This window comes from Macrobrachium nipponense, chromosome 23, assembly GCF_015104395.2.
Source record: "Macrobrachium nipponense isolate FS-2020 chromosome 23, ASM1510439v2, whole genome shotgun sequence".
NCBI classification, from domain to species: domain Eukaryota; kingdom Metazoa; phylum Arthropoda; class Malacostraca; order Decapoda; family Palaemonidae; genus Macrobrachium; species Macrobrachium nipponense.
The window spans coordinates 56,815,716-56,830,537 of record NC_061090.1 but is presented as its reverse complement, the minus strand read 5'-3'; the positions used below and the strand labels follow the sequence as shown (position 1 = coordinate 56,830,537).

General features: G+C 34.8%; 1 protein-coding gene across 1 annotated transcript; it reads right to left on the bottom strand.

Annotated features, from left to right (window-relative positions):
* Positions 1–3,979: 3,979 nt before the first annotated feature.
* LOC135197957 (ornithine decarboxylase-like) lies at positions 3,980–14,502 on the bottom strand. The gene is made up of 9 exons (XM_064225256.1): positions 14,134–14,502; positions 13,326–13,422; positions 12,953–13,029; positions 12,019–12,191; positions 11,630–11,831; positions 7,517–7,675; positions 5,937–6,119; positions 4,774–4,991; positions 3,980–4,070 (listed from the first exon to the last, which is right to left on the bottom strand). The coding sequence occupies exons 1-9, from the start codon at positions 14,419–14,421 to the stop codon at positions 3,980–3,982; spliced, it is 1,488 nt and encodes a 495-aa protein (XP_064081326.1). The 5' UTR covers positions 14,422–14,502.
* Between the last annotated feature and the right edge of the window lie 320 nt (positions 14,503–14,822).

Here is a 14,822-nt window from a genome sequence, read left to right as displayed (position 1 = left end):
AGTTCCGGTAGAAAAAAAGCCGGTACAATAGTTTGCTTTTCAGAAAACTGAAAAGGTGATAATATATAGTAGACAATTTTGTCGTCTTTGTAAGTTTCATGCCGTAAATATTATTTTGTAGAGATAAAAAAAAACTTATTTTGTCACAAAAATGGGTGTATCTTCAGACCTGGATTTTAAGATTCTAGAAAAAAACCCAAAAAACTATTATTTTGTCACAAAGATGGGTATATCTTCAGACCAGGAGAATAAGATTCTAGAAAAAAACTATTATTTTGTCCCAAAAATGGGTATATCTTCAGACCAGGAGAATAAGATTCTAGAAAAAAACTATTATTTTGTCCCAAAAATGGGTATATCTTCAGACCAGGAGAATAAGATTCTAGAAAAAACTATTATTTTGTCCCAAAAATGGGTATATCTTCAGACCTGGAGATTCAGATTCTAGAATAAACCACAAAAAACTATTATTTTATCACAAAAATGGGTATATATTCAGACCAGGAGAATAAGATTCTAGAAAAAACTATTATTATGTAAAAAAAAAATGGGTATATCTTCAGACCTGGAGATTAAGATTCTAGAAAAAACCCAAAAAGCTATTATTTTATCACAAAAATGGGTATATCTTCAGACCAGGAGAATAAGATTATTTTGTCACAAAAATGGGTATATTTCTGACCTGGAGATTCAGATTCTAGAAAAAAACCCCAAAAACTATTATTTTATTACGAGAATAAGATTCTAGAAAAAAAAGCTATTGTTATGTAAAAAAAATGGGTATATCTTCAGACCTGGAGATTCAGATTCTAGAAAAAAACCAAAAAACTATTATTATGTCACAAAAATGGGTATATCTTCAGACCTAGAGATTAAGATTCTAGAAAAAACCCAAAAAGCAATTATTTTATCACAAAAATGGTTATATCTTCAGACCTAGAGATTAAGATTCTAGAAAAACCCAAAAAACTATTATTTTATCACAAAAATGAGTATATCTTCAGACCTAGAGATTAAGATTCTAGAAAAACCCAAAAAACTATTATTTTATCACAAAAATGAGTATATCTTCAGACCTGGAGATACAGATTCTAAAAAAACCCCAAACAACTATTATTTTATCACAAAAATGGGTATATCTTCAGACCTGGAGATTGAGATTCTAGAAAAAACCCCAAAAACTATAATTTTATCACAAAAATAGTTATATCTTCAGATCTGGAGATTCAGATTTAAAAAAAAAGAAAAAAAAATTCAAACAAACTCATTTTGTCACAGAAATGGGTATATCTTCAGACCTGGAGATTAAGATTCCAGAAAAAAACCCAAAAAACTATAATTTTATCACAAAAATGGGTATATCTTCAGACCTGGAAATACAGATTCTAAAAAGAAGACTCAAAAAACTATTATTTTGTCACAAAAATATGTATATCTTCAGACCTGGAGATTCAGATTCTAGAAAAAAAACCAAAACTATTATTTTGTTACAAAAAGGGTTATATTTTCACACCTGGAGATTAAGATGTCGCTACTTAATTTTTGAATTTTGGAGCAAAAAAGAATAAGCAATGAAAAAACCTTTCTATAAGGAGAAACTCCTCTGGTATCGGATAAAGAACATCTTGATGTGATCACATTCTCGAGTTCCTAACACAGTCTTGAATACGCTGCTTTTAACTTGCTGTGAGGTGACTATTAATTAAACACACAAACAATACCTTCTTAATTATGGTTATCAGCTCATTATATATATATATATATATATATATATATATATATATATATATATATATATATATATATATATATATATATATATATATATATATATATATATATATATATATATATATATATGTATATATTCTTGCTCTGCTTGCCATCAGGTCTGAGGTTAGGTTGGGCTACTAGGCTTGCATCTCCACTTAAAAAAACACTAGAAAAAAACAGAAAAGAAATAAGAGAGATATTCTTGCTCTGCTTGTCATCAGGTTAGGTTGGGTCACTGGGCTTTTGCCTCTCTACTTAAAAAAATTTGAAAAGAAATAAGAGAAAAAAAAATTTAAAAGATTAGGAGATAGCCAAAAATCAGCTGATGAAACATTTGGTTCTCCTGAGTCGTTATTTCATTAGACCACTAAAATGATTTCATTAAGTTACTCCTGTCGATTTCTGCACCGGTTATTCCGCCCAATTACTTCTGAATTCAAGGCTTCTAGTAATTGGACGAGTCTGACCAGTTTGAAGCGTCATCAGGAATCTTGAGGAGGTCCGCTCTGAAAAAAGCGATGATTCATCCCTCCGAATCAGGCGAAGGTCTGATTGATTCATGATCAATTTTAGTCGGTGGAGACACACACAAACACACCCACATGTATATGTGTATGATAAATACACGATGTATATATATATATATATATAATATATATATATATATATATATATATATATACATATATACAGTGCATAACATCGCAATAGTCAGGAAGGGACATTTCAACCCTTTTTTATATTTTGGTTATTTTCGTTGGTATGGATACACTAATTATAATTGCGATGGTTCAGGACTAGTTAGAATAACCCATTTTTGAATGAATTTATATTTTTCCAAGCATTGCAAACAAAGCGTGCGTGAAATGACCGTGAACTTGTACAAACAAGTGTAGACTATGATGGAGACCCCACTGTACCCACTCTATATGGTCACCTTTTCCTTCGACCACAGGAACTAAGCTGGTTGGTCAAGGTCTCTCGCTCCCAGCTTCATAACAAACTGAAATATTCTCTTGTCGAAGAAGTCATTTCCTACCATTTTTCTTACAAGACTCAATCACATTAGTGTCTTGGTCGAGGCTAGAACCTATAGGATGTCAATGATTCTGTTTTGAGGATCAGCTGCCACAACACCTACTGTAATATGAGGAGGATCCCCCTCCTTCAGAGCAGATGAAGGCAAGGGAGCAATAGACGCAACAGACACAGTATTAGTGGTATCAGTCATCTGAAATGGTGGCATAAATCCCTTTTTTTCTTTGCCAGTTCATTGAGATAAGTTGTTAATGATGGAGTACCTGAAATGTCCAGTGTATGCCAGATCCCTCTCATGTATTCAGTTACTGACTACTTATTTGCTCTGGGAGCATCATCATCAACATTGGAGACTAACGGAAATGCTGGAGGAACACTAACCTAGCTAGCATTTCCTTTGCCTCCTGAGGGACGGGAATGAATAAATCTCTCTAGAGCAGGAAAGTTAATGTATCCTAGGTGAGGATACTCTTTTAGGAGGTGGTAAAGGAAAAAAAAGTCACCAGAAGGAAAGCTCTAGAAGGATGTGGTAATGCTGCCCAGTGTGTTTTGTCCGTCTTCCTAAGTTTTCCAAACTTTTCCTAAAGCCTGGAAAATCAATTCATGCATGCACGCTGAAACCTTCCAAATAAAAAGCATTGGACTGTATCTCTGTAGGATCATATTATAGTCCAATTGCTCCTTTCAAGAAACCAGTCCATCAAGCCTGGGTTTACTTGTGGAAATGAGGTTGCTGTCATCTTGTGAGTTTTTATAAAAAAAAGTGTTAAATAGGATTTTGGGCATACGTTTGTTTAAGAGCTTTCATTACACAAAAGAAGATTTAGCCAGAAGGTAGACGCAAATTTTTTCAGAAATCATGAGCAAAATAATTTGCCAGAATTTACATGTCTAAATATAAGTAGCCACATTGCAAGAGAGGAAAGACCACCAATATTTACACCTTATGCATGGTGTTTGATTCATAGATATATAAAAGTAGCTTGAAAGGTCATATACTGTATTAAATCTATATAATTTACTTGTCATGTCTTGACAGAGAATCTTCTTTAGTACGTACATAGTAAGTACTTCAGGGAATTGAAGGAGGGAAGGAAGGTTAAGTAATAATCTCTTGTTTTCATAAAGCTAACTTTTGTGTTAGATTATTTTTATTACAAAAAAAAGGTCAATCCGTTTGTGCCATTCCCTTTTCCAAGTAGCCATCATCACGATTGATTCCAATTTTGGTGTCCTCAGAAAGTTCTCGCAAATGTGACCTGTTGAGAGGAGAGAAATGACAGTATCAGCAAATGTGTATACATATGGATGCTTGTGAAGGAATTAAAAACATTATTTCATGGGGTTTTATGAGTACCAGTTTGCAACTATTTTGGCAGTTATGCCATTGAAGAATATGATTACTGATATATCTTGCAGGATGTATTAAGGAGTTTTTATGGACGGATTTTCCTATGATGTATTGATCTCATTGTTAGATATAGTCGATGTACCGTAGTTTTGGATTTTGATCGTAATAGTAACCTGAAGTTAATCTGAACTTCCGTGAATTTCCATGAATCTTGATGTAGTTGGCGCACATAAAATTGAGATATCTGAGTTTGGATTGCAAATGATATGAAGCTGCGTTATCAGAATCTTAGAGGGTTATTACGTTTGAAATCATTGTTGCTTGAGCAAGCATCTTCTTACTTTAAGCATCGGGGATAAAATTACTCTGAAAATTGTGGCATTATTGCATTGTTTAGTTCTCAGAATTCCATAATCTGTGGTTTCAATATTAAGCTGTAAACACTCACTGCTAAAAACCTGGAGACACCAAAGAACCGTGCCCTTCTAGGCATGAATTGACAGTGGCTCAAGGAGCATCCTGTAAGCAGGCAGTGTGCTTATGAAAGCCCTGTAAACAGCACGAAATACTGTAGTTATAAATAAACGATGTTTGACAATTAGCTAAATTACCAGGCTTCTGGTGATACCATAGCATGAACCAAAGGAGGTGGGAATCCATTGAATGGTGACGCGTTGGTCAGGGTGTATGCCCCCATGTCAGGCCAGTAGAGCCAATCGCTGCGCTCCAGATTGGGAAGACAAATGTTTTTCTTCAGAATGTCACAAGAGCAGCAGGAAGGTCCCCAGATCACGCTTCTTTGCTCCGTGTCCTCTTCGGTTAACTTGTTCTGAAATTTTAAGCGTTAATATCCAGTCACTGTTAGAGTTTACATGATGTGAACATTACTTTGCCCATCATTAAATAGTGACGTGGAATTAAATTAATGAGTTAAAGAGAAGAAGCAAGTAAGGAGTTCACCTAGTGTTTCTCCATAGTAATCCTATTTTGAAGTTTCAGATGACATAGGTTCATCTCTGAATTTAGGACAGAGTCAGGGCCACACAATACAGTAAAAGAGAAAAAAGAGGCAACCATAATAACATGGAACCTGCTATGAAACTTGAAAAGTCCCAGACCTGTCATTCATGAGATTGGCAAATAATAGATTTGAAAGTTTCTCCATTCATATTAAAGGATTCCAAACCTCTTTATTTATAGTAAAAGTTTGTATATTTTATCTCCGTGGTGCTCTCCATATTTCATGACACGGTATTTTGTTAATGAAAGTAACGGTTTCAGAACAAATTTCTTTTCTAAAGTAACCATAGAGATGGGCTGTAATGAATAAAGTTGGCCTACAGTCCTGAAGATAAAGACTAATTTTCTATTTTACTTACTCTAACGATGGGCTTCATAGGTTGACAATGTCTGTTGATATCTGTAAATTTATGAAGGGATTTATGGTCAACTTTACTTGCCATTAATCGTATTCGTGGCCAGATGTAGCTACATTTTTAACTTAAAAACAATTTGAATATTATGTAATACCAAAAGGGCGAAGCAGTCCCAGTGAATCAGTTTTTGGGATTGGCCATTCACTTCTCGAGTAAGAACAACAAATGATATCATTGAACTTCTATAACTTTACTTGATGCTCAACATCTTTACCAGAAGAACTACGGCACAGACAGAGTTTGAACATGAGCTTTGAAACTTGTTAACTTTAACAGATAAAACCATAGCGCTGATAGAGTCAGAAGAACAAAGCAGCTTTATAGCTCATTCGTTTTACCATGACAACAGGAGAGTAAATTTCTCCCTCGAAAAGGTTGGCGGAAAAGGAGCAGTAAATGCCGTCGTTGATGTAGTACATTTTAACAACTTGACCATCTTCCACCACAGTTTTCTTGGCCTTGATGCTCGTGGCAAGGGTAAATGCTGATGTGGAGATGTATCTGCCTGGTTCTCCTATTATCTGTCAAAAATGCATACGTGCTCCTTAGTAAAATGATGTCAGTCTGAGCTTTCCTGGATAAATGCTGGAATTGGTTTTTTGTGATGATCTGGAGATAGCTCAAAGGTTAGAGGATACTTCTACTAGATGCTGGGTAGTGTGGAAATATTATGCTGTTTCCATATCACAGGGAAACATGTCATTTATTGGACACATATCACAAACAGGTTGAGGACAAGTTAATGATTTTTTTTTTAGTCCTAACCGGTGCTCCATACTATTATGTAGCACTTGTCAAAGATTCGTTCTTGGTGTATGTGCACGACGGGTTTTACTGTATTGTGGACGCTGCCTAATCTATCATACAGGGTGAACAGAAGTTGATGACTTATTGGTAGTTGGAATCGGCGCTTCGGACGATCATCCAGTATTGGTCAAAGGTTTGTTCGCTGCTTTTGGTTGTGGACTTACTTTTAACCTGTTTGTGAAGTGTGAGAGGCAAGTTGCCTTTGTATGTCTAAGACATGGTTGACTTTAGTGTTCACACACCCATAAATTAAACAGAAAATTTGAAGTAGTGTGAGGTCTCCCACACTGAAAGGGAATGACTGACAGAAAAACAAAGCTTGCCAAAAATCAAATTCAAGGTTTAGCAGTATTCTAATGTGTAGCTTTTCTCAAGTCATGAAAATAATGGAATGTCCTTGATTTATGTTGACATCTTGGAATAGCAGAAAATTAAAGGAAATAAAGTAAACCATAAAAAGTGTTAAATTAACATTACAGGAAATTGTGTTAAAATATGTTAGTTAAGACTGCCAACTTCTGAACAGGGTTTAAGGTTATTTATGAAATTTTTGATGCATCCTATTTGAATTTCAGTATCTGACTGTTATGCAGCATGTGCAAAAAGCTATGATGCGGGAAACTTTAAAAACAAAAAATAAATATAGGAGGCTAAATGGCATTGGTGCAGCTTACCGCAGTAACACATCATAAACCCATGTCAATACATAGCTTACTGTACACATATCACACAGGCTGAAAACAAACCAGCGACCGTGAATGGGGGAAGAATCCTAAATTACTGCTGTGTTTTCGCAAGGAGCACTGGTTGGGACTACTACTAATTCTTTAACTTGTATTCAACCTGTTTGTGTTGTGTGTGTGTGTGTTGGGTTCAAATGTGTTTATCATGTTTTACTGTAGTGTGGAGCTACCCTAAGTATACAAAGCTGAATGAGCCTAGAGAATCCATGTGTTTAAACATATTCTAAATAAATCAGAGTTAATATTAGATGCTTGAAAAAGGCCATAGATAATTAGAATGATCCCATTCTCTGTCATTCAAAAATAACACTTCAATCATAGCAGAAACCTCATTAGTAGTAACAAAACGACAGACAGAGTTGTAACACCTTTAGGTCATTGTAGTCCTGTGGAGGAAAGTATTCATCCAAAGCGGAATTGATGACTGAAGCGAATTTCTCCATTCCATCGCTGATTCTCCCTGGAAACCCACCACCGATATCCAGAAGGGTCAGTCTCATCCCCAGGGCTTCAGCTTTGTTGAATATCTGTGGGAAGTATTCCCCAGTTTTATTCATCTTAAAACTAATGGAGATGTTATACCTGGGCCGTTTTCTGGTCCAATGGGCATCGGGTTTTGTGGGACAGGGAGTAAATTTGCAAGATAATGTTCAAACTGGACCATTTTTTTCCATCCGACAGACTGATTTGTAGAAAGTGGAAGAGCTGGATCACTTTCTGTCTGACAGATTTCTAATTTTCAAGATAATGGTTGGTAAAATTGGGCTAAATATCTGTCTGTTCAATAATTATTTAATTAGTCATGGTTAAACAGGGCCATTCACCTTTCGTGGGAGTAGAAATTTTTAGAAATAATACCACCTGTGGATTGTTTGCCTGTCCTGTGAATTAAAATTATCGCTGGAAAGAATTGCAGTGTTAGTTATCAAGATTTCCTGTTCGTTAACAACCTAGTGGATTATTCCAAGACACAAACTACGGAACTTGGCTGCTATACAAGTTGAAATTGATGTTGACGTTGACATTTTTTAGGAAACATTAACCAGATTTTCGAGGAATCTACTTTTTCTTGGACATGGAGGGCTATCTCCTTGACATTTAAACATATTCAGAGAGGAACTGAATGGCACACAACTTTGCCCAAGTGATAAAGGTATGCAGTCAAGCTCTGATATTCCAAACAATCAAGTTTTAGTGGACATTCTGTCCGGTTCTATGAAGGACATGAAATGGAAGCTAAATAAACAGGCATTTTTTTTTACATCATCCTTTATCTGAAATAGACATTCCTTTATCTGTAATAGATTTTCCCACCCTGGGAGTTTTCAGCGAATGCTTTTGAAAAGATTTTTCACCCCATGAGGTGTTTTGATGACGGCTGGTGACAAAAATATGAAAACATTATGGCAATGACACCCTGTTAACCATTTACTTGCATCTAAGATATCTCATTTTAATCACATATGTTAGATCATTTGAGCGTTTAGCTTTAACTTGTCTCATTCCTCATACGAAGCTTATCCTTATTTACTACTTGGGTTCTTTGTTGAACTTCTGTCCTTTAGTCCATTCACCAAATCTTTCACCTGCTCCTGCAATTTTTCATTATTACAGTGATAAGGTGTAGAAACCGGTATAACCCTGGATAAGTTAGCAGGGCCGAGCACAACCCGAGGGGTGTTTCAAAAAACATGTTTTTTTCCCATAAATCATCGTCTATTTCGAATCTGGGTGTGATCGATCTGCAAGAGGATAGCAGAACACACACTACAATCATGTCAAAACTTGCGTTTGCCTTGCCTTTGTCCTTCCCCCTTTTCTGAGTAATAGTTTGTTTTGAACATGTGTGGGATACAAAGGCAAAGTTATCAAGTAGTGATTTCCTGTCTTGTTGACTCTGGGATAGTTTTACATTGTTGGAAACTCTAGGTACGTGGTATGTGCACATTATGCAAGTTGAAATTGATGTTGACGTTGACATTTTTTAGGAAACATTAACCAGATTTTCGAGGAATCTACTTTTTCTTGGACATGGAGGGCTATCTCCTTGACATTTAAACATATACAGATAGGAACTGAATGGCACACAACTTTGCCCAAGTGATAAAGGTATGCAGTCAAGCTCTGATATTACAAACAATCAAGTTTTAGTGGACATTCTGTCCGGTTCTATGAAGGACATGAAATGGAAGCTAAATAAACAGGCATTTTTTTTACATCATCTTTTATCTGAAATAGACATTCCTTTATCTGTAATAGATTTTCCCACCCTGGGAGTTTTCAGCGAATGCTTTTGAAAATTTTTTTCACCCCATGAGGTGTTTTGATGATGGCTGGTGACAAAAATATGAAAACATTATGGCAATGACACCCTGTTAACCATTTACTTGCATCTAAGATATCTCATTTTAATCACATGTGTTAGATCATTTGAGCGTTTAGCTTTAACTTGTCTCATTCCTCATTTGAAGCTTATCCCTATTTACTACTTGGGTTCTTTGTTGAACTTCTGTCCTTTAGTCCATTCACCAAATCTTTCACCTGCTCCTGCAATTTTTCATTATTACAGTGATAAGGTGTAGAAACCGGTATAACCCTGGATAAGTTAGCAGGGTCGAGCACAACCCGAGGGGTGTTTCAAAAAACATGTTTTTTTTCCATAAATCATCGTCTATTTCGAATCTGGGTGTGATCGATCTGCAAGAGGATAGCAGAACACACACAACAATCATGTCAAAACTTTTCTGAGTAATAGTTTGTTTTGAACATGTGTGGGATACAAAGGCAAAGTTATCAAGTAGTGATTTCCTGTCTTGTTGACTCTGGGATAGTTTTACATTGTTGGAAACTCTAGGTACGTGGTGTGTGCACATTATGCATGCCTTGGTCGTGGCTGAGAAGAATTATATTGCCAATTATTTCAATTTCTTTCGAATGCCAATTTCTCAGTTTTTGCATTTTTCATCAACAATGGCCAGCAGGCAGTATTCTCTGGGGATGGATGTCATCAACTTACTTCTAATGGAATTATAAAGTGATTTTGGATGATAATTTAGAGGTTGCCGACAATTCTATATGGCAAGAAGCCAAGTTTTGTGGACCTAGAGTTCGACCCAAGGGGAATGACCTTGAGATTATTACGACACAAGAGGGGGAGAGAGGGGGTGGGTCTCTGTCTTTTCTGGTGACAGATTACATGAGCTTATGTCAATAAAGCATGACACACTGTAGAGAGAGAGAGAGAGAGAGAGAGAGAGAGAGAGAGAGAGAGAGAGAGAGAGAAAAATACATCTGATATGAGAGTAAATTACATCTTAGTGCAGATATTTTTATATAATTCCATTCTAGGATAATATGAGTTTATTTTCTAAAACAATTGACCTTTTCCTATTTAATTTAGGTACCAAAATAATTCGTGAAATTTTGACTATTTTTTTGGCCAAAAAAACATAACCATTTTTTCCTCTTTTTTTTTTACTTTGACCTCCAAGGGTCCGACTCCTTTTCTGGCAGTCACATATTATAAATAATAGTTTTAGGAAGGATTTCCTCAATTTTTTTGCGTATATAGCGTATTTTGTACTTTTTGTAAATATTTTTGTAAATTACTGTTTGAGACAGAGAGAGAGAGAGAGAGAGAGAGAGAGAGAGAGAGAGAGAATAACATTTCTGATATAACAGTAAATTACATCTTATTGCAGATCTTTTTATATAATTCTGTTCTAAGATGATATGAGTTTATTCTATAAAAAAATTAGCCACTTCCTATTTCATTTAGGTACCCAAAATTTTTTTTTGAAATTTTGGTTTTTTTTGGCGGGGAAAAAAACTCACCCTTTTTTTCTAGTTTCAGATTTTGACCTCTATGGGTCCGACACCTTTTCTGGCAATCACATATTGTAAATAATAGTTTTAGGAAGGATTCCCTCAATATTTGTGTGCATATAGCTTGTTTTGTATTTTTGTAAATATTTTCGTAAATTATTTTTTTTATATACTTATTTTTTGAATATATTTGTAATAAATATTTAATTTGTAGATGGGTATGATTTATCTTCCCAGTAGTGTTCGGAAATGGTGAAATTGATTTTAGAAATTAAAATGTGCAGCATAGCTGCAATTTTTGAATTTTCAAAAAATTTTCTGGGCTCTTGGGTCGAGCTCGACCCCACAAACCTTTAAAGGGGCACCAAAATAGCGATACCTGTGCAGGGAAGGAATGAGATAGGGTAAATCTAAATGCTCAAATGATCTACCATATGTGTGATTAAAATAAGGGACCTAAGATGCAAGTAAATGGTTCCCGGGGTGCCATTTCCATGAGGTTTTCATTGTCTTGTCGGCCAGATGTCATGAAAACGCCTAATAGGTAGAGAAATCTTATCAAAACCTCCCTCGCTGAACACTCCCAGGAAGGGGAAATCTCTTTCAGGATTCCTATATTCACTCCTTTTACGTACTTGCACCGGGTAAATTCCCACCTTTTTAGCCTCAGCAATGGCTCTACTGTAGACATCTAGTTCCTGACATCCCGAACCGACGTGGAAGGACACGCCCACAACATCCAGCCCGAGATCCTTGGCCATGCCTAGGAGCTCCTCAGTATACTCCATGGATGCTCCGTATTTGCTACCAAATTTGTAAGTGGCTTTGAGAGCATCACATTGGATTCTGAGCACCAGCCTGTTAATCAAAAGAGATTTCAAAAACACTGTTGTTTATTTTTCTGTGGTTTCGTTTGATTGTTCTACAAACTCAACAGTTTAATCTTCAAAGAAGAAAGTAAGTATTGTGACACCGACAAACTCAAATCAACAATGAGGATTCATCAGTTATCTCACCCCCGCCCCCCATCAAAGGAAGTACTCACTCTGCCTTTGGGTAACATTTCTCCACCTGCACCAGCTCCTCGCGGCTGTCGAAGGTCATCAGGGGTACGTTGAGCTTCGAAGCGTACCTGAGTTCGTTTTCAGACTTGCACGGGTGCGCGTAAATGATGCGGGAGGGATTGACGCCTAAACTCAGCACTTGCCTTATCTCCTTCTGTTGGAGATGGCAGAAAGATGGCATGAAAATAGGGAGGCAGTCTAGGAATTTATTAATAATGGGATGATTGGTTATTAATATGGAAGAAAATGGTATGAAAATATGGAGGCAGTCTGAGAATTCATTGATAATGGAATGACTGATTATCAATATGGAAGAAAAATGGTAGGGAAATATGGAGGCAGTGTGGGAATTTATCGATAATGGAAGTAATTGCTTGTAAATATGGGAAAAAAATGGTACAAAAATATGGAGACCTTTTTGGAATTCATCTTTATACTGATTATAAAGTATAGATTTTTTTTCGGGCATGGTTTTTTTTTATACATACATACACACACACACAACACACACACACACACACACATATATATATATATGTTATATGTATAGATCTATATATATATATATCTATATATATATATATATGTATGTATGTATGTATATATATATATATGTATAATATATTTTATATATTTATAAATATATAATCATATATATTATATTATATTTATATAATCTATATTATATTATACTATATATATATGATATATATTTATATATATATTAATTATTATTATATATATATATATATATATATTGTATAATAATTATATTTATAATTAATTATATATATATAGTATATAATTATAATATTATATTATTTATAGTATTTATTATATATATCTCTATATACATATATATATATAAACTATATATGGATTATATATTATATATATATATTATATATTTCCCACCTTTGAAGCACAGTCAAATCCGGTTCCAAGGACCGCCATCGTTTCCAGTAATGTTTTGTTGTCGTTGCATTTCACAGCTGAAAAAAAATAGATAAATAAATAAATAAATAAATAAACAAATAGATAGAAAGATAGATAGATAGATGAATAGACAGATAGATAGAGAAATATATGAATAAGTAAATAAATGCATAAATAAAAAAGAAAGAAAGCAAGTGAGAAAAAATGATAAAATAGAATAATTGCTTATACATATAATTCAGCCGATTAAAAAACAAACAAATAGATCAATAAATATATGATTAAATTAATAAATAAAGAAAAAACAGATAAAGGAACAGACAAATTAAAGGATAAGTGTATAAATACAAACCGTAGAAAATTTTGACCCTCGGCATCAGATCACGCCAAACTTCTACCTTTTGTATGATGTCTCCCAAGTCTAAAATGTAGAAGGGATCTTCTTGCCCCTGCGATAAAAAAAAAAAAAACCTATTGAGGCCTTCTGACTAATCTGTATGGTTATATCGTTTTATTTTTAGTTAAAAAGTAAGGAGAGTATTTTGTTGTGCCATTTATTTCAGTGATACAGAAATCTAAAAAGCTTATTCGGGACGTGTGCAAGGTTTAAAACGTGCTAAAATCTATGGTCAAATAGACCGTTGTTTCATCAACGAAAATTAAAATAATGAGCTATATTTTATTAGAAATAATTGTTCTGTACTGTTTAACTTGCACATTATTTGTGTTTTATATTTTCATTCTAATAAGTAAATCATAAATATCTTATCCTAAAATTCCTGTATCTTTACCTCGACGCTAAACACTTTTTTTTAGGCTCTCCCATACACCTTTCCTAACACCCCCAATAGCACCAACAACAACAACAACAAAATAGTTTGTAAGCTTACTTCCTAAGTAAGCCTAAACGGTTTGGTGAGGAAGTAAAATCAATGCATCAACCAGTTTTAGCAATAAAGATGTTTAGTTATTGACATGAAGCTTGATTGATAAGGCGAGATGAGGTAATTTGTTCCATCAATGATTAAACCAATAAATATGAAAATTGAAGAATATTTGCTTCATGAGTAAAGAGAGGCATAGCATTATAATTCATGGCAAAAATCAACTTGATTTGCAAGACTTCCGAAAGCAAGTTTAGTGGAAAGTGAGGAAATCACCGGCCGACATGCAGTCTCTCGAATGACTTCCACGACGGATTTGTCAGTTACGATCAGTCCATTCTCGATCCTCAGGTCATTCACCGATCCGTTGTCCATAGTCAGTTGATCCATTGATGCTTTCTCTGACACCCCATAACTCGTGAATCCGGTTGTCACCCTCGGGTGATCCGTAAAGCTACTTTTCAGCGTCTTGTGATCCGATGATCCGATTTTTGTTTGGAGCTTCCCGTGATCCAGTGAGCAATTATTTGGTATTAGGTGATCCAGAGGTTTGTTTCCGTCCATCTTGTGATCCACAGATCCGTTTCTCAGCTTAACGTGTTCCCTGGATCCACTTCTAGGGGTCTTGTGATCTACGGATGCATTTCTGGACATCAGATGATCCATTTTGTCTCTGTAATAGATAAGAAATCGGAAAAGGTAATTGCTAGTAGTTGATTCTTAAGTAGAGGCAAAACTATATATATATATATATATATATATATATAATATATATATATATATATATATATATATATGTTATATGTATGTTATGTATGTATATATATACATACATATAATGATTGATAGATTTATAGATAGACTATTTCTAGAGAGAGAGAGATGAATTAAAATTCATCGACGCCACATCATCCGTGCATTACGTAGAGAGCGTTCCAAAATCAAACGCCGTGCAGTGGAAAGGA

Excerpts from the sequence above, each read along its gene's own strand:
- LOC135197957 (XM_064225256.1), bottom strand. The coding sequence starts at position 14,421 with ATGGACGGAAACAAACCTCTGGATCACCTAATACCAAATAATTGCTCA. Across the intron at positions 13,030-13,325 it reads GAGGGTCAAAATTTTCTACG|CTGTGAAATGCAACGACAAC; the intron begins GTTTGTATTTAT and ends ATTTTTTTTCAG. Across the intron at positions 11,832-12,018 it reads AAATGTTACCCAAAGGCAGA|GCTGGTGCTCAGAATCCAAT; the intron begins GTGAGTACTTCC and ends TTTGATTAACAG.